This window comes from Oculina patagonica, chromosome 9 (genome assembly GCF_052425735.1).
Source record: "Oculina patagonica isolate OP01 chromosome 9, crgOcupat, whole genome shotgun sequence".
NCBI lineage: Eukaryota > Metazoa > Cnidaria > Anthozoa > Scleractinia > Oculinidae > Oculina > Oculina patagonica.
The window spans coordinates 28,513,287-28,534,072 of NC_135766.1; the positions used below are offsets into that span (position 1 = coordinate 28,513,287).

The window sequence follows — 20,786 nt, forward strand, 5'->3', positions numbered from 1 at the left end:
AGAATTTCGCCTTTGCCACTAAAAATCAAGCGTAAACAAACTTTTGCACACAACTGACGTCACAGGCTGGAAACGCGTCTTATATTCGTACCCAGTCCCCTGGACATTTTTGAAGGCAAAAATAGCACAACTTTTAGCGGTTATGAAATGAACATTGTTATCGTAGATTTCTTCCAAAAAGTTTGGAATTGTGTATTCAAATAGTTGATGTTTCAATAATGCTTTGTAGGTACTTCAAAAAAATTAAGTTCCCAGCTGGTTAAGAGTTGTTTCAGTTCTTAAAATAATAAACGTATTACCTGGTATGCTTTCAAATATGATACAAAACAATGTGAAAATGATACACAACAATGAGAAAGAGTTCAGGTTTTTAACGGATTAAAGTTGTTTCAGCTCGTAAAAGAATAAACATAAATGTAGGCATGATTGATTTCGAATATATAATATATTTAAAGACTTGGATTTGTTTCAGCTCCTAAAATAATAAACGCGAACATCGCTGATCTCTAAAATGACACAGAAAGATGATGAAATCAAACAGAACAATCAGGAAATTTATAGCTGTTTTGTCTCGAATAGGCCAACGTCGAAGTGAGATTAAAATTGATAGCGATCATGTACAGAGCTAAACTTTAAAAACTTGAAATTACGGAAAACTTTCATTTCACAGGCAGGTTAAATATTGTTTCAGCATAAACATAAACCCAGGCATGATCTCGAATATAAAACTTTTAAGGACTAAAGTTTGTTTCAGCTCCTAAAATAATAAACACGAACCTTGCATGTCTCAAATGTGACACAGAAAAATGAGGAAATTATTTAAAAGCTGCTAGAGGGTTTAAAGTTGTTTCAGCTCAGTCTTGAAACAATAAACATAAACGCATGCACGATCTCTAATATGATATTTTTAGGAGTTAAAATTTGTTTCAGCACTTAAAATAATAAATATGAACCCGGCATGATCCTGAATATGACTTAAAAAATGAGGAAATGAAACAGAGCAATGTGGAAAAGCTGTTTTAGCAGATTAAATTTTTCAGTGTTTCAGCTTTTAAATCAATAACCACTAACGCAGGCAACATCTAGAATATGATATTTTTAAGGGTTAAAGTTTGTTTCAGCACTTACAATAATAAATATAAACCCGACATGATCTCGAATATGACACAAAAAATGAGGAAATGAAACAGAACAATGTTGAAAAGCTGAATTAGCGGATTAAATGTTCAATGTTTCAGCTCTTAAACCAATAAACATTAACGCAGTTAACAGTCTCAAATATGATATTTTTAGGGGTTAAAATTAGTTTCAGCACCAAAAATAATAAACATGAAACTCGCATCATCTCGAATATGACACAACAAATGAGGAAATGTAGCAGAACAATGCTTAAAAGCTGATTTAGCGGATTAAAAGTTTGTGTCGCTTACAGGTGCTTTGCATTGCGCATGCGTTTATCGATCCTATTTTAACACCAACCCAGAACAAGGTGATACTCAGTTGCAAGACGAACTCGTTCCAGAACAGAGCATAAAGAGTTCTTCAAACACGACTGCAGCGAGATGCGTTTCAAAATGAATCTTTCTCCTTCGATTGCAGCTTTGATGTTTTTAGCTGTCCTGGGATATTTGACTTCTCCAGTGCAAGGTAGGCTTGTGGTAGCTTGACTTATGTTGAGCATACAATGGTAAAGATACCTCTCTCCATTATTTATTGCGAGTATCTCATTTGTGACTTTCCAACTGCGTTAAATTTCATCACTCGCCTTTAGACAACCCGTTTGTGTTATTATCTCAAGACCGAGCAAAAAAGTTAACAGCATTCAACTAATTGATCAAAATTCTCGTATTCAGTTTGAATTCAAGGATGGCGTTGTTTTGGATTTTCATTTTCAAACTTTATGCATGGCTTACTTCCGGCTACGCAACTATCAATTTCTTAAGGTACGTTTTTGGTCAAAAGCTCATGTTCATACAATTTTAATTTAGTCTGGATTTCCGAAAATATGAAGCAGTACAAATAGTTTTAAAAGTAGCTGGTGACGAACGACGTGCTTAAAAATTTTCGGTCGGCGATTTAATCCTTCGCTCGGGGGCGGCATAGTTATTGCGGCCTGAGCGCTCGCAAGCTGTAAAATTAAGGAAATTAAATAAATTCTGAAACGAGGGCAGGGGAAAGGTACCCTACCCATGAAATCCACCCAAAAATAAAGAAAAATAATTATTCCTCCTCACTTATCGCTCACCTATATCCACTTTCCCATTGTTTTTTTTTTTAACAAGGTTCTCTTTTGGTCCTTTAGGAGTTACTCTGCAGCGCGGGAATCTGAACATATCGAACACTCTGCAGGATTGGAGCTGTAGCAGCGGATGTGATCCATCACCACATTGTCGACTGCCGCGTTGTTCAAACGTTGTGTTTCCTTTTATGTTTGGTGGATCAGGAAAGGTTAGTACAGAGCCCCCCTCCCTGGCCTCTCGGGATTGGGTGGGGGGGGGGGAGGTTAAGAGGATTAGTAACTCTCGTGGACCATAAGCCCAAAGGTCACGTGCCATCTTTAACAATTGATTGTCTGTTTTTGAAAGTTAAAGCATAAGCTATGGGTAGAGTATTTTGTTTTTAGATAAGATAGAAGTCTGTCTTTTTTCGATGAATGCAAAGATATTCTGAAATCTACCTAAGGATAGGGAACATCTTACTTAAATTGTAACCGCGTTTTATCTCCGAGTCGATCCGGCAAGAAAAAGTTAAAGATTTTAGTTCATAAATCGCGGAAAAGCAGTAAATAAGATGAATTGTAGAAATTTTGTTTTGAAACCTCGCTTTTTTATGTTTTTTTTTTAAACATTTTAATTGTTTTTAATGTCTTTGACAGGTTCAAGTCCACGTGTCGTTGAGCCATGACGAGGAAAATTCACGTGTTCACCCGTCTGCTGCTGTGTGGGTTGAATCAGTCAGTACACGTGGATTCAAGGTGTGTGCACGTGAGTCAGGCATTGGAACAAATGGAACTGGAATCATCAACTGGCTGGCTTTCCAAGATCAACCACAATTGACACATGGAAGCGTAAATTTCGATGGAATATGGACAACAGAAACTAAATGCGAGACGGTGACCTTCTCACAGGTTAGAAAAACAGTCCGACAAAAAAGGATTATTTTTTAATCCGCTCTGATTCAACAAGTTTATTTCAACCAAATGTATCAGAACAATGCAAGTTAGATTATATTTTTTATATAACTTCACGAGCTATAATAAATGTTACATTTTACAACGTTAAAACGTAATCGTGATATCAATCTTCATAAAACAAACATTAAGTCACAACACTGACATGTCTTTAAGTACTTTAAATCTGCTTTCAAGTTGCGCAATTAAGTTGCTTTTGTTTTCAATAACGTTCTACTTAAAACTTGTAACAGCAAATTGACCTTTTATGTGGAATTAGCTCTGTCTGGGTTATTAATACAATGAGTTGTCGCCGTTGATACATTGATACGCCGTTGAAAAATGTGAAGCTTAAATTTGTAGTTAGTTAATTTGTTTTGGTAAGCCATGTTTTTGCTCGACCCTTTCTGAGAAGGGTTAAGCTGTAGAGCAAAAGCTTTCAAAATTCAAACAGAACTGAAGAACGTGACCGAAAATGAATATAAACGAAATATCCAGTAGATGTCATGTCAAAAACAACAACTGATCAACACGTAATTTCCTCTTACAATATCTGTACAATGTCAAACAAACAGGTAATGAGAATAACTGAGAAAATCATCCGCTGCAGGGAAAACGTAAAAAAAAGTATTTTCAACCTGCTTTTCAAGCAGTGCAATTAGGTGGTTTTTGTTTTCAACAATGCTGTCTTTAAAACTTGTAGCAGGAAATTGACCTTTATGCAGAATTTAGTTCTGTCTGGGTTATTAATACAATGAGTCGTCGCCGTTGATTCATGAACAGATTGAAGTTTAGTTTCTTTGTTTTGTTAAGCCATGTTATATTTTTTGATTGCTCGACCCTTTCTGAGAAGGGTTAAGCTGCACAAAAAGCTTTCAAACAGAACTAAAGAACGTGACGGGTCAAAGGAAGATAAACGAAATATTAAGTTGCTGTCACGTCAAAAGCATAACAAGTGATCAACACGTAATTTCCTCTTACAATATCCGTACAATGTCAAACACTAAATTCTCTTTACTGAGTAATCATTAAGGAATATTTAAGGGGCTAGGTCTCAGTATTTTAGGCAATTCTTTTTATTTTCGTTAATTAAGAGCTCTAAACTTCAAATTGGCTGAGCAAAAGTCTTTTATTGGCAAAATCACGGCACAGAACAAACAAGGATGATTTTCGGGCATTGTAAATGACACTTTCATACAAATTGAGATTAACTTGAAAAAAGTCGGGCCGAAGCTTACTCGAACGCAGTCCGTTTTAATCTTCTCGAATTTTGCCCATCCATGCCCCTTTTGGGCCTTGATCTGTGTTTCTTTTGAGTTCTTCTACGGTTTTAAGCCGTCATTTTGATATTTCAGTTAATTATATGACCAGTTGGTCAGTGCCTAAAGCCTGGTTTTCACTAGCGACGCAAACACAAGCGCAAGCACAAGCGCAAGGATAACAGCTCTTATTTCTCCGTGAAAACGGCTTCGAGCTCAAGCAAAAGCTTAAGCGCATAGCATTTTGATGCCTGTGCTTGATTAAAATTTGTCCTTTTTGGGTGATCGCGTTTGTGCTTTCGCTTGTGCTTGAGTCGTTAGTGAAAACCAGGCTCCGTATTTTCTCGATTAAACGCCGGGCCCCGAATAAACGCCGGGTCTCCAAGGTAAAATGGTAAGTAAGCCTTTTAGGCATTTATTTGAGGTGTAATATGCTTAAGGTATGATGGCAAGATACATTCATATCACAAATAATGATTATACACCCTCGCTTAATAAACATTTTGCTCGAATAAACTGCACCATTCGAATAAACGCCGGATCCACGGAGCCAAGTTTGAAATAAACGCCGGGGGCGTTTAATTGAGAAAATACGGTAAATTGCCTAAAATTGCGTAACATATAGCCCCTTTTAGCTGTTTATACCAGGGGGGCTATCAGCTAAGGCCTTATCCATAATGTCTTGCCGTTTCAAAGCAAGCGGGGCCATAAACGTGCATTTTGATTAATTTTATTGTTAAATAATTTAAAACGCTAATTGTCCTACAAAAGTTAAAAAATGTTAAATTTTGTTGATCACCACTTCAAATTATTCAATGATTCAAGGGACCGGTCATTATTTATCGCCTGGGGGGGGGAGCGGAGGATTTTGGGGGGGATCACTTGATATTTAGATGAACAGAAGGGGGGATCAGTCGTAACTGAGAGCCCAAAAGGGGGGGATCACTAGAAATTTTGGAAGGATTCAGATGCGCCCATTCTACTTGGAGATGATAGCATTTGCGGTCTCAATTGCAATTTGTTCTAACACAACTTTATATAAAAACGGATGCTGTCATACTGGGGAATGTGCACATTTTAATTTATATCGAGAACGTTTTGTGTTAAAAATTCTATATATTCCTTTTTTAAAGTACTTAGCTAAAATTCATTGAACATGACAGGTGAATTCTAAATTGTGAACCATAACTCCTGATAACTAAAACATTGTGAAATAGCATGTTTGTTTAAACATAAAGCATTTATCGACCTTTATCGCCTCTCGATCCAGGAATGGGATCCTGTCTCAGCTCTATAGTAAATCCGATTCAACTGCTTCATCTGCCTTATCTTGAGCCTCGTCATCCGATTCAACAACTTCATTTGCATCTTGAGCCTCATCATCCAATTCAACAACTTCATTTGCCTCATGAGCTTCATCATCCAATTCAACAACTTCATTTGCCTCATGAGCTTCATCATCCGATTTAATAACAACATTTAGTCCCCTAAAGCAGTTTGACATTGGATTTTGTGCCCTTAAAATGCCGTTACTTGTTCTAGATTTTTTTTTAAGGTCATGCTAACAATATCCTTTCCTAGTAGCCACAGCAAAGGGTCTTGATCCAAACGCCTTGTTGTTTTCTTAGCAAAGGCAGCATTGATGCTATCTACAGGGGAAACTCTATCATTCCCTTCGATTGAACCGAAAATTTGTCCCGTAACCTCGATTGAGGTCAAGTTTCCAAAGAGATGAAGTGCCCTCTACTCAAGTCGCTTCTCCTTGGTTTTTCGGACCTTCCTATTTTCCTTCTTTCTTCTTAACACTGATGAGTTTCTTAGCATAAGGAAACTTCTTTGACAGGTTGATACGCGCTGTTGTTAACCTGTCTAAAGCGGACTGAGGTTCCATGTACAACGCAGTGATTCGCCTTTGTGCTTCTTCTAAACAGGCGAGCTCATCGCCTTCGAATGCAGCTCTTTATGCCACTCCGTATTTCTCACTCTTTACTAATTTACTCGCTTTGTTCAGTTTGACAGCTCTCTATCTTATTTGGCGCCCATCGCATTTGCTCTTGTTCAAGCAGGTAGTTCCTGAACCCAGATTACTTGTGACGAAACACAGACTCGTAAATCTGTTGGAAAATGCTGTTAAAAAACTCCACTTTCGTGGAGTGTGGGTTTGGCAGAAGATATTTTTTGCCAGGGCTCCATATCTGATAACTGCATATGGGTGCAAAGACATCGAGGGGGGGGGGGGGGATCACGAAAGTTATCGATGGTAACGAGGGGGGATCAATTCAATGAAATAACATTTAAAGGGGGGATCACCTATATTTCACCATGTTTAGCCCAAAAACCTCCGCTCCCCCCAGGCTATAAATAATGACCGGTCCCCAAAGTACACTGAGACATAATTCTAACATTGATGTGAACTTATTACAGAGCTTTGGTGGAAGACCTTCTGTGTTTGTCTCTGCTAAGTACACACGTGACACAAAGCCTGATGACGCTATGTACGTCTGGCTGGAGAATGTAAAACCCGGAAGTTTCGAAGTGTGCCTCCGAGAGTTCTTGGCGTTTGAAGGAAAACACGAAGATACCATTGTGGTAAGAATTCTATTATCAATAGATCTCTTTGACTGTAAAATATCAATCTTAGACAAAAACGATTGGGGGGGGGGGGGGTTCACTGTGTTGTGTTCTTTGGCAAGACACTTTATTCTCATAGCTCCTCTCTCCACCCAGGTGAATAAATGGGTACCGGCGAATTTACTGCTGGGGGTAACCCTGCAATGGAATAGCATCCCATCCAGGGGGAGTAGAAATACACCTAGCCGCTTAATGCTACAGAATCTGGGATAAGCTTCGGCCTTATGAGCCACTTGGCTTAACAGCAGGCTTAACCTGTTATCCTTGCCCTCCTAACCCCATATTTACAGACCCAGAAGTTTGACGCCAAAATTATTTTCATTTTAAGTTTAAATTTTGATTTTCACTCTTTTCCCACAGGATTGGTTTGCATTCACTGGCAATGGGTCTGATTTTAACTTTACTAGAACTGGTGAAGTTTATTTCCCGAACACTGGTTCTCCTTCAGCGGACAATAACTATGGATTCTGTCAGGTAAGGATTTTTTACAGTTGTAATTGCACCGCGGTCATTGAGCTGGGATAAAAATTGGTTTAAATGTTCATTAATTTGAAAATACGGCATTTTGAATTTCCAAATTTTAACATTGCGTTAAACGAAGGTAGTGGTGGTGCAAAGTTGTCTGGTTTGGAAAAAAGTCTCCTAATATAGTTTGCAGCAATTTAAACATTTGAAGTCTTAGGTGATGTGTTCGTGAGCAAAACGGAAGCTCCTGAGATGGTATGGCCGATTTGCAGCTCTTTTTTTGGAGAACTAATGCTGTTCCCAATATGACGTTCCCATACAAAGCTCTATAGCTACAAATAGCAAATAGCTCAGAAATATAGCAAATAGTTCTTCGGCAACTAGCTCAGGAAGGCGTACCACAGAGACCTGTGACTTGGAAAAGTTTTTCCTGCGTGTTAGTCGTTTATAACATTTCATTTTTTTGGCTTTTTCATTGAACGGTTTCACTTTTTTTTATGGCGTGACAGTGGCCATGACCATTGTATGGCGTGACTCCGACGAATGTATATGGCGTGACACTGGTCATTGCATTGTATTCTTCGTAACTTTGACTGTGCCTCACTACACTCAGGTGTATAAATGGGTTCCGACGAATTAATTGCTGGAGGTTGAAATTAAAGCACTATCAATCCATTCATGGGGTGGGGGGTTTTAGAAATATTCCTTCAAAAACAAAACTGAGCCAAAAAAATAATTGAACACAAAGAATTTTGACTATTTTCTTATCTCATCCATTTGCAGAAAGTGCCGTACAATACGACGTTTTACGATCCGCCTGTTGTACTTGTTTCTGTACATCATAATTATGACCGCGTTGGCAAAACAAATGTCCCCCCGGAAAACAACATTGTTACAGCCTGGATAGAGGTAGGATGTTGATTTATTTTCCTCAGGAGTCGTATTTTACTTAATTGGCTTTCAGCGGCATTAATATTCTTTACGTTTTTTTGTAGTGCTGTTGCACACTATTGTTGATATTTGGTATATCCCGACGTTGTAAATTACTGAAAACTTTAGAAAAAATATTAAAATGCTCGTAAATCTCCGAAAAATGATTCCAAATCTTTGGAAAAATTGGAAATCTAAATTATAGCTATTTTTCGAGTTTAGACGAAATACCATTCGGTTGTTAATTTTTCGAAAATGGTCGGAAATCTTCGGAAAATATCCGAAATCTTATTTATAAGTAAAACTTAAAATAGCAAGGGACCGCGAGCGATAATTCTGCTAACGTTGGATCTGCTAGAGCAGTTATCAACTGAGTGTGGTAAAACCAAAGTCAAAGTAATCAGTCTCGCCAATCAAAAAAATACATAGATAATCCAGTAAACTAAAACCTGTCGACACGAAGCGCGGGAAAACGTGCGCAGGCGGGTCACGATTGGTTTTGGTTTTATTTCTGATTGACTGAGATAGTTACGCGAGAGTTTTAAACCCATCACTGAGCGTATTTATGCAAAACAATAACGCAGACGTGAATTAGGCCTACCTATACTTTCGACACTCATGTGAAAATCGCTCTATTAAAATCTTAACTGTAGCTATTATAAGAGATCAGACAAAATACCACCTAGTAGCCAATGCTAACAACAAACCATATATCTCTACAGGAGGCAGGTCTAACTTCAATGACAGTTTGCGTAAAGGATTTGAGCGGAGCAGGAAGTTATCACGACCCAGTCTCTGTAAGCTTTATTGCGATTGGAGGTTGGTGTTTTAGCGACATATAAGTTATCGCATAAGTCACTAGTCCGCAAATGATTATATTTTACCTTAAAACCTATAATCATGCAAATAAAACAAGTTGATGTTGTTGATAGCTTTTATACCAGAAATGGTTGCAAACTTTGGAGTTTGTTTGTCTTAATTTTTTCTGTTCATTTATTTCAAAAATAACAACAACCTTTGAAGAATTCTTGCACTTATATGAATGTTACAATAGAAAGGAAAATTAAATAAAGTAAGAGTACTGGCTGCCTGTTATTAGCATAAAATGAAACTCAATTGAGGTCGGCAAGAGAACAGATTCACACATAAACAGAAAGAAAAATCAGAAGAAAAACACACTACTAGGAAAGTCTATAAAGTCATTATCACATATATATTGTCACATATGAATATTTTCAAGATTCTTATACAATTTTCTGTGTGTCTCACTTCAATTATATATTTTTCTTCACTTTTTAAGACCTGAATCCATGTTTGGGCGTAGTCTGCGAATCGTTTGGTGTGTGTAAAACCTACAGTGCACATGAAGCTCGCTGTGTGTGTAACGAAGACTGCCCTTCCTATCAGGATCCAGTGTGTACTGCCAATGGTACAACATACGACAACAAATGTCTTTACGAGCTTAGTTTCTGCAGGGGACACGACAACAACACTTTCTATCACCCAGGAAGCTGTGAAGGTTAGTGTCATGGCAACAAGGCTTTCAGTGAATTGCTTTGTTACTTTTCATGTTGCTCGAAACCAAAAAAATCAAATAAGAAATTACGAGCCAAGGAGCGACTTCAATTTATGCCGCTTAAAACAACAAGAAAACAGTCCTTAAAACAGGAGAGGAATATCTATGTATACGCACAATTACGCAAGAACGTCTACAGTGACTCCAAAGTCACACCTAGTCACAGCGTTCCTCAAAACAACAAAAGTGGAATTAAGTTCAATTTCAAAACTTTAATTTCCATTGGATTGATAAACTCTTGCTTTAGGAGCCGTTTTAAATACTGGAGCATTACTGTGCATTCTTTAAATCTTCAAATGGAAAGAAATTTTCAGGGTTTTTAGAGAAAAAATCGTGACAATTTTGAAATCTCATTATTTTCTTTCGCTGTTGTTATTAGGTTTCCCATTCATCCGCGGCCGTGTTGACCTCCTACACGTCCCCACATGGTCTGATTCAGGATGCAAGACAATTATTTTCCCGCCATACCGGTTCTATCCGGACAAACAAGTTCACGTACAAGTCGCTGTAAACCACATCAACCAGAATGACTCGGTCACGGTGCATCACGCAATCTCTTTGTGGACGGAAAATGTGAATACGCAAAATTTTACGGTCTGCGCCATGCAATCTGGGAGGAATGGGAAGAATGTTAATAGGTTTGCCACTGTGGACTACATGGCTTATCAAGGAGCTCCGATTGAAGGATTGGCCGGTAGAGTTAAGGTTCAAAATTGGTGGTCTGGGACCAAGTGTACAGATGTGACGTTTCCAACGGTAGGATTAAAATAACTTTGATTTCATTGCTAACTTCACTTATGTATTGATAACTTTAGTTGAACTAGGACTTACTGTAGCCATTTATTTATTTCCTAAGTAAAGTGCATGGTTGACTTCGTTAAATATATGTGATATGAGTGATGGGTGTTTTAGATAGCGAAGGCTGTCATTAAATGTATGTGATTATATGAGGTCTCCTACAATAAGCAAGTGCTTTCAGTCACAACAAAGTGTATTTTAAGATCTTTCACAAACAAGAAAACTTGGGTTAGGGGCATTTGTACTTACCAGCAAGAAATATTGTATAAAATGGAGAATAAGGCTTTTAGGAAGGAGGATGATGCTTTAATGTCATATTCCTTAACTGCAGGACACTTTTACGGAACATCCTGTTACTCTTGTGACGTCAGAGCACCTTAGAACTGGCAAGGAGTATGATGCCGCGCTGATCTGGACAGAGGATGTAACCAAGGACTCATTTAAAGTCTGTTTACGTGAAATGCAGAACTTTGATGGAAAGCATGAAGACATTTATGTGGTATGTACACGTATAACCTCCTTAAAAAATAATGTAATTGATACACAGAGTGCATTGTTGTGCTCATTCAACTACGATATCACTGATGAGGCGAAAAACGCAACAAAACAACAACGACAGCAACAACAGCAACAACAGCAGGAACAACAACAACAAAAGCAAAATGAACAAAAACAAGATACGCGAAGAGAAGTCGCGTACAGATCTCAGAGCATTGTCTTAAATGACTCCTCATTTAGAAATGAGTATTCTTCTGAAACTTTTGCTACAAAACACAAATCAAAATGGAATAAACGCCCCAAACAACAAACTCTGCCCACCATATTTGAATTTATTTTTTTAGAATTGGTTGGCGTTTTCTAAATTACACAAGCCGCTCTTCACTGAACATGGCTCTGTGAAGTTTCCAAACACAAACCCACCAACAGATGAAAACAATAACGCTTACTGTGAGGTAAGATAATTGAGTGGTAACGTGCCAATTATGATGTCACTTGATGTAAGGGTATGACGTCATACATTCCAGTCTTGGATTTTGAGACCTTTTTAAGACATCAGCAAATCGTTATAAAAAGCTACAAAAGGTTAAACGAGAGACGCTAGTTGTATTGAATCTTATGCATGAACTTGAAAACATAATTTTCATGGAAATGCCAAGATATTTTGGCAAAGTGTTTTCTCAACAAAATGTTCATAGACCAAGGTTTTGGTAATTCAGAAGATTTGGTGCCGTTATATTTCCTTATGCGAAATCTGAGTACTCTTGAACCGAAGCTCAGTTAAACCAGAATAAAAATCATTTTTTTTTGTTTTCTTCTAACGTTTTTATTTTATTTTATTAATAGTTTGTAGACTTTGCAAAAAGCTACAATGCAACACCCTCAGTTCTGTTAACTGCTAACCATAGCACTTCAGAAAGTGGGAACTCGGCACCAGTTCACAACGGTATAGCAACATGGATTGAGGTAAACATCCTTGTATGCAGCGTATACGAAATTATTGAATATACAGTTTTCATCTAGGTTAACGATAAAATTCTCCTAAATATAATTGGCGACGACGAAACAACGTCTAGAGGGCTTACAGCAGGTCATTTAGAAAAGAGCCTGGTTGCTCAATGGGAAACTGGCATGCACAGCAGATATCAGCTCGATAAAGGCCGACCTTCATTCCTAAGAATCTGCCAACTAGAATCTAGTTTTAAAATGGAGATTATAACTTCTACCTGTAGTTTAGGTATTGGTGTAAACACTTCCGAACCCTTCTCCCAACAATTCCTGTCCTCACCTAGTCAACCAGTACTACTTCAGAAACTAAAAGGCTTTGGTAATAATTATTTTTTCCTCGGCTCCTTGGTAGAATTGCTTCTGATAGTCACGACAATTAATGTCGCTTACATCAAGTGCTATTCCACACTTCCTTCACCCTGATAGTCTATGTGGGGCTGCTGAAATCTCAGTTATCAATTAAATTCTTACGGTGATCTTAATTTTTGAATAGGCTCCCATTTTTGACCAATTCTTAGCTATGAGTAAATCTCATCCTCACCCTTTACCCTGACTAACATTTATCCTTGCATTTTCAGAATATGAATACAACGGGCTTCAGAGTTTGCGTCAAGGAAATATACGAGACCAGATATGATCCTCTTTCTGTCAGTTATGCAGTCGTGATAGGTCAGTGGAAATTACTTGTTTTAACCTATATCCGTAGGAGCGGATGGGAGGGAGGGGGGAAGTCACTGCTCCGAGGTGTAAACACATACGCTTTTACAGTACTGAGGTGTTTACTTGACTACTTACCTTAATCTAACTGCATTTCCATGTTTCAAATTTGACTCCGCACCACCGATTTGAACGAATATCTTCATTAATCGTATTTATTTCTATCAAGTCCGTCAGGATTTTTGTTGACTACAACTCGACTCAAAAGCCGTTTATCAAAGGGGCCTAACAAAGCCCAACTGCTCGGGAAAAGTATGTGTGTGTTATTTTTTAACAGATATTTGTGATCCTGGATGGAGTTACTTTGATGGTTTCTGTTACTTCACGAGTGAAACCTGTACAAACTGGACAAAAGCAAGAAGCAAATGTCATGAAGAAAAATCTGTCCTTGCTGATGTTAACAACAATGAGGAGAATGTTTATTTGCAGCATCGCCACAATGGAGAAAAATCATGGCTGGGTTTAAACGACAGATCAACAGAAGGTGACTTTACTTGGGCGGATGTTGGACGGGCGAATTATACAGCTTGGGCCAGGAACCAGCCTAATAATTTTGGAGAAGAAGATTGTGTGCATGCACTTGGAGTAGAATTTAGCTACGAGTGGAATGACGTGAAGTGCAGCGACTGTCATCAGTATACTTGTAAGAAAGGTAAGATGCAAATGTTAGAATGTGAAAGTTGCGCGCCAGCCCGGCGTGCATTTGTAGTAGCGCTCCCTCGCGCTGCTAAGTCGTGCCCGAGACCCATAGCCAAGAACAATTGGTTAACACATGGAGCTGAGAAATGTTTAGCTGTAGCGTGATTGTTTATCGGTACGTTCATGCACCACTAATGCACTGCACGAGCCGAGCCCAATTACCTTAAAAGAGTTAAAGAAGAGGGCAGAGTAAAGTTATGTAAAGTAAGGAAATATGCAAGTGATCGCATGAAATAAAAGAGAAATTAAATTCACTACCATTATTTTCTTGTTTGCGATACAAGATAGTTTAAGATCTTAAAGTTCAATCGTATCCCTGTATTCAGTTGGTGACGTCATTTACAAATCAAACCCCACCTAACATATTAATAACTGTGAGACTACGGCTTTGGGCTTAGCTTAATCTATATATTAACTCTCTATACCAAAAACCTTAAACCCAGGACCCAGGAGATTGCAACATAAAAAGGCAAAGAATTCTATAGAAATCGATGATAATAATTCCATTTTAAATTATGATTATAGAGAATTAAATTTGAAAAATTTAAAACGCTTTCCTACGCCGAGTCGAAAAGAACCCTGCGACAGCCTACGTGAGCGAACAGATCGATATTGTCCCACATAAATAGATATAGAAAGGAAATAGATGCGCGTCCGAGAAGACTTTTTTCATTACATTTAAATCTAAGTGTTACAAACGATAAAATTTAAGTTTGATTGCTATTTTCTCATCAGATCTCAATGAATGCGATACGGGAACGTCTTACTGTCATCAGAGCGCTGCCTGTAAAAACACACGAGGTTCTTACAATTGTACTTGTAGCCAAGGACAGGTTGGAGACGGTTTTACTTGCTACAGATACGCAAGTAAGTTTTCATTATTAGTTTTTGTTATCCACCTCTATTATATGTCTGCTTTCGTCGAGAGTTCTTTTCTGCTTTGTATCAAAAAGGCGGCAGACGTCACGAGTCGGCCTCTGTGCAGTAAAAAACAAAGTTCTCAAACTCGCAGTTATAAGCTAAAACATAGTAAATCATACCCGCGAGGGTGGCTTGGATATGTGATTTTAATTAGCATAGGTTTTTACGATTTTATTTCTCCGTAGTTTTTTTCCCCGTAGTTTTAGTTCCGATTGAGAAGATATATCTAACACTCGATTTCTAAACACATCGACGGTTCGACAAAAATTCTCTTCTATGCCGGCGTCGTATTTTCAACTCTCTTCTCGGTGTTTGAAAATGTGATGAAACAATCTTCTTCTTTATTAATATATTGCATCTAATTTTATTGTCCAGATCTGCAATTACGATATGTGTCTTTTACTACTAGTCGCTTAATTTGACATTTTTGTCTTTAACACTGACCTATTCAGCCCGCCACAGATCTAATTACGGTGTTATGGCTGCTTCACTGGCCGTTGGAATTTCCGAGCGATGTTTACTGCCCAAAAAGGAACAATCATTTTCTAATTCTAACCTGGGATTAAGCAATATTACATAAGCAACATACTTAACTCTTATATCCCAATAAAGAATGGGCTTTTCATAGCCGGAAAAGTTGAGGGTGTCATTGTAAGGAAAGGCAATTTTAAATATCATTTTCATCAAAATCTTTCTTGTCGCCGTCATCATCATCATCGTTTTCATTAAAACACGATACCAAATTCATTATTGTGCAGGAAATGTTACGATCTTCCAGATAGTTGCGACGTCTAACGAATAATAACAAAAATTAAGGTACCTCCCACAAACTTAAAACTTGTCAGTCACAAAATGGCTCCAAATGACGGCTTTTCCTATATTTCTGTAGGGGGCCTTGAATCCTCCAACATCGTAGGAAATGACCAGAATTTTCTGACATGGCTTAGTAAGTGGTTGGTGCCAGTAACTCAGCAGTCTTCTTCATGGAATCGCTGTTACCAAGCAACTGTAAATGGCTGGTCTTCCTACACCTTCCATTCATGCTGTGACGGCCTGGGTCCCACTGTCACGATTATCCGTGTGGGGAAATATATCTTTGGAGGATATACGAGTCAGTCATGGAGTAAGTTACAGAACCCACTTAGGAAACGTGAGACTTTTCTCTGCACGGTTGCTTCTTGTGAATAGATCAATTATCTGATATGCGATTCGCGGCATGTGAAATATAATAATCAGCGTAGGCCCTCAATAAAGTCCCGGGAAGGGAGGCAAAGTCTTATTTCAAGGGGTGCTTATTCATTCCGCAGCGATTCGCAATTAGCGTATATCATGGTAGCAGAGGCGCTATGATCGTTCTTCAAGGATGTATGGAGGAAAAAAGGTTTCAATTGGGACCGTACTTTGATCAAGGAAGTGTTATATTTGTTAATTTCTGCGCGGATTGGTACTGTAATGTTAACCTGTAATACATTAAAAGAAGAAAAATAAACGTTAGAATGAGTTAGAAATTGTGACCCTCCACGGGATTTGGGTCACTTTGGTGTTGACACGCGCACGACACGTTCGCACGGTTATAACACGACACGCTTAGCGTATCAAGAACTTCAATATGCGCATAACTTAAAAGCAAAACAAAAGCTTACGTGTTCCGTGTTGGTTGCCTTTGTTCTTACTTGCTTGACACGGAAAAGCTTTGTTTCTTGACACGGTACGATTAAGCTTCCGTGTTGCTTGACACGGTACGAAAAGGGTTCGTTGCTTGACACGGTACGAAAGGGGTTTGTTTTTGACACTTTACTTTTGATTGTGTTTAGTTTCAACATAGCTGAATGTCTCATAACATTATTATTGACGAAATCAAATTCGAAATGCCGGTAGAAGTGATTATTTAAATTCCAGTCGGATCAGATTTTCCCTGAGTGCGATATGCAATGAACCCAAGACTTGAGGACATTTTTTTTTTTCTGAGACTGATGTTGTAGTTCTTTCGAACAACACGACCGAAATGCGAGTTCGGGCGAGTGTTTATTTCAGAAACTCGATCGAACATTGCAGGTCCTTAACTTTTTTATAATCGGTCCATGACAGCAAGTTTCCTTTTAAATTTCTCTGCGGCATTTCATAGACCTATAAATCCTCTGACGAGAAAGCGTACTATGGTAGTCCCTGACTTGTATTTCTTTCTTCGCACGTTAAACGCGATATATCTTATCCTTCGCACGGTTAGTGTGCGTTGACACGGTAATTCGCACGGTAATCGTGTGTTTTTTTCGCACGGCTTCCTTGAATTTTTAGCACGGTAAGCATGTGTTTTTTGCACGGTAAGCATGTGTTTTTCGCACGGTAAGCGTGCTTTATTCGCACAATAGCTTTTGTTTTCGAGTACTGACACGGACGATTGTCTAGTCCTTTGTTTTTATCGTGTTCTAAAAAACAAAAGAAAATTTTAATGAGGGATTAACTGGACATGGTTGTTCCGTGTTAAATCGTGTCTCTTTTGTCTTACCGTGCGAGAGTGTTGTGCGCGTGTCAACACCAAAGTGACAAAAATCCCGTGGAGGGTCACAATTACTATAAATGGCTGAAGTTTAGGGACCGGTCATTATTTATCGCTTGAGGGGGGGGGGGGGGGGGAAGCGGAGGATTTTTGGGGAGATCACTTGAATTATAGATGAACAGAAGGGGGGGATCAGTCGTAACTGGGCGCCCTAAAGGGGGGATCACTGAAGATTTTGGAAGAATTCAGATGCAGGACCACTCAAATCTGTTTGGATAATGCAAGTTTAAGAGCGTACAAAATAAACGCGCCTTTTCTACTGGGAGATGATTGTATTTGCGGTCTCAATTTGTTCTAACGCAACTTTATTTATAAAACGGAAACTGTCATACTGGGGAATGTGCACAATTCAATTTATATCGAGAACGTTTTGTGTTAACACGTCTATATTTATCCTTTAAAACATGCTTAGCTTATATTCATCTTTGAACATGACAGGTGAATTATAAATTGTGAACCATAACTCCTGATAACTGAAACATTGTGAAATAGCATGTTTGTTTAACATGAAGCATTTGTCGCCTCTCCTGGGGGTCGATCCGCGCTTTTGTAAACCTGTAGGAGCGGACTGAGGTTCCGTGTGCAGCGCAGTGATTCGTCTTTGTGTTTTTTCTAAATAGGTGAACTCATCGCCTTCGAATGCAACTATTTAGTATGCCTAAAATGAACTTATTAAATTTCTCACTCTTTAGAAAATTATTCTCTTTGTTTGACAGTCCCTCTATCTTATCAAGTTCAGCGCCAATCGCATTTGCTATTGTTCAAGCAGCTAGTTCCTGAACCCAGATTACTTGCAACGAAACACAAACTCGTAAATCTGTTGGCAACGCTGTTAAAAAAACTTCAATTTCGTGGAGTGTTGGTTTGGCAGAAGATATTTTTTGCCAGGGCTCCATAACTGATAACTGCTGGAGTATGAGTGCAGACATCGGCGGGGGGGGGGGGGGGGGGGGGATCACGAAAGTTATCAATTGTAATGAGGGGGGATCACTTCATGAAATAACATTTAAAGGGGGGGATCACCTAAATTTCACCATGTTTATCCCAAAATCCTCCGCTCCCCCCCCCCCCCCCCCAGGCGATAAATATAATGACCGGTCCCTTACTCAACTGTATCTTTCCAATTAGCCTACAGTTGTCAGTGGCGGTACGATTCAACAGCATTTCTGTTCTCGCTGGTTAACAAGCCTGGTTGGCAACCACTAAAACTAGATCAACCAGGAGTTCACAGTTATTACGGCTATTCCTCCTACAGTTGCTATTCATATGGACCAACATTTGGAAATGGACACGATATTTACATTGTCAACTACGCCTCGTCAAGTACAAGCTCGTATTCAAACCTAGGGTACACCTACAGCTCTCCAACTGGCTATAGCTATGGTACCTCCGAAGTCCAGTCATTCCTGGCGGGTAGTCACAACTTTCAACCTGACGAAGTGGAAATTTTCTATGAAACCACCTGATGAATAGCGCAGCTCGGAAACTTAGCTTAACACGCCCTACACAATAAAAATTAAACTTGAAAATTTATCACTTTGAAACTAAAAAAGGTCAACATCCGAAAACTTAAATACTTCAAAACCATATATTCGTATTACACTGTTGAAAATAATTGGCTTAAATCTTTAGTTTGCTCATTTTTCAGTTTGTTGATTGATCAAATGTAATTACCTACTAAATGCCGCAACTTATCAGTTAAGCGAGTCGGTAACCCTGGGGATTCACTTGAAGTATAAAAATTACCGGAAAAAAAATTGAAATACCTTATTCTTACTTATTTTCGCACGTACTTAATTTCGCAAAAATTCGGGAGCTGAACTTCGCGAGTGCTTATTTTTTGCGATTTCAAGAAAAGTTAGAGCAAAACTGAGTGTATTAAATTCCTTCAGTGTTTTCTGGATCAGTCGTCAAAGACTAAGGAACTTCTAGAAATATACAAAGATCTTGTTTAATGTAACTACAAGAAGCCTGTAAACGAAAACTTTGGTGACTGTACTAAAGAGGTCTTGGCCGATTTATAAGCTGAAGAAAACAGCAATCAGAGGAAGACTGCTAGTTGAGAACAAGATGAAAATCGCGAAAGTTAGTACTCGCGAAAATAAGTAAGAATAGGTAAAAGATTTTGCGTGACGAAAGTTTAACATTTACCTTGACAATCTCGGCACATAAAGGTTTTATAGGACTTTCACGATTATATGAGGTGGCCTGCATTCTCACCAAAAACTATAAAATCAACATCCGGTTTCCGCAGAGAGTAACGAAAATCTGAATCAACGTTTTGTTCAACGTTTTATCTTGTAAGCGCAATTTTCTCATTCGAGAGCTTTTCCGAGAGGTAAGTTCCCTGGGTTCCTGCAAAAATAAAGCTTCAATAATGTTTTTAGCTAGGGATTGGTTGCAGTAGGATAGCTACAGATAGTATTACCATAGAAATAGTCTTTTAGTAGACTTCTATTGATGATGGAGCAGTTCAGATATATAACTGAGTATGTTTATTAGTTTGTAACGTATTATGGTATGCCATAAAATAATTACGTATGAGACAAAATTTGTAAAGGTGAGAAATAATTCAGTAAAGGATAAAAACACACTCACATTGCTTCTTTCTGAACTAAGCATGTCCTGGAAAGACCTGGAAGCGAAAACATTATGCCCGAAGGCTTTGCGCATGTACTTCACTCCACTCTACACGTTACGTGTGATTCCATCAATGACGACAACTTATTGTTATTATTATTGTTTATTCCTTTTCAGTTTTTCACGACTTGATATGTCTTCTGTTTACAAGGGACCGTTCTGAAACTGGTCCGAACGGTTCAGTGTAAACAAAAGCCGATCATCTCCGGTCTGGGTCACTCCTGTGTGAACGTAGCCTGAGAAACACTGAAAGAAAACCCGAATATATAACTGTTTCTCTCAAAAAGTAACACTGTGCATTTAATGCGAAGGTGTTTAATTATTTTAAGCGCTGAGCAGGCAACATAAGACCCTAAAAATATATATTATTCGGGATCCTGGTGGAGTTCATGTTTACTGTTTTAAAGCTAAAACAAACTTTTAACCCCGTAAAAGTGTCTCCACATCATGGTTCTGATAAGCAATTTTTAATCCGCTTAAACAGTCGTTGTCGAATTATGCCTCGGTTCACATACATTTACTGTTTTAAGAGATGAAACAATTAACTTTTAACCCCGTAAAAGCGTTTTTCACATTTTTCTACAGTGATAAGCAATCAGTTTATCCGCTTAAACAGTCTATCGTCATAGCTCTGTATCAAATTATGCCTCGGTTTACATACTTTTACTGTTTTAAGAGCTGAAACAATAAACTTTTAACCCCGTAAAAGCGTTTCCTTATTGTTCTGACAAGCAATTGTTAACTCGCTAAAACATCTTTTTGTCATTACACTGTATCATATTCGAAATTAAGCCTCAGGTCATATATTCTTATTGTTTCAAGAGCTAAAACAATTAACTTTTAACCCCGTAACAGCGTGTCCTCACTGTTCTGATAAACAATTTTTAATCCGCTAAAACAGCTTTTTGTCATTGCTCT

General features: G+C 38.3%; 1 protein-coding gene across 1 annotated transcript; it reads left to right on the forward strand.

The window, feature by feature from the left end:
- Positions 1 to 1,308: 1,308 nt before the first annotated feature.
- Positions 1,309 to 19,811, forward strand: LOC144664640 (uncharacterized). Its single transcript, XM_078525804.1, has 17 exons — positions 1,309 to 1,647; positions 2,303 to 2,448; positions 2,876 to 3,127; positions 6,853 to 7,017; positions 7,420 to 7,533; positions 8,308 to 8,433; positions 9,177 to 9,273; positions 9,755 to 9,973; positions 10,410 to 10,786; positions 11,160 to 11,327; positions 11,671 to 11,781; positions 12,173 to 12,292; positions 12,913 to 13,003; positions 13,329 to 13,703; positions 14,486 to 14,617; positions 15,561 to 15,794; positions 18,357 to 19,811. Exons 1-17 carry the CDS (start codon positions 1,563 to 1,565, stop codon positions 18,692 to 18,694), a joined length of 3,150 nt encoding a protein of 1,049 aa, XP_078381930.1. The 5' UTR covers positions 1,309 to 1,562; the 3' UTR covers positions 18,695 to 19,811.
- Positions 19,812 to 20,786: the final 975 nt, after the last annotated feature.

Coding starts and splice junctions, on each gene's coding strand:
- LOC144664640 (XM_078525804.1), top strand. CDS start 1,563: ATGCGTTTCAAAATGAATCTTTCTCCTTCGATTGCAGCTTTGATGTTT. Junction 7,018..7,419: donor AACACGAAGATACCATTGTG/GTAAGAATTCTA, acceptor CTTTTCCCACAG/GATTGGTTTGCATTCACTGG. Junction 9,974..10,409: donor TCACCCAGGAAGCTGTGAAG/GTTAGTGTCATG, acceptor TGTTGTTATTAG/GTTTCCCATTCATCCGCGGC.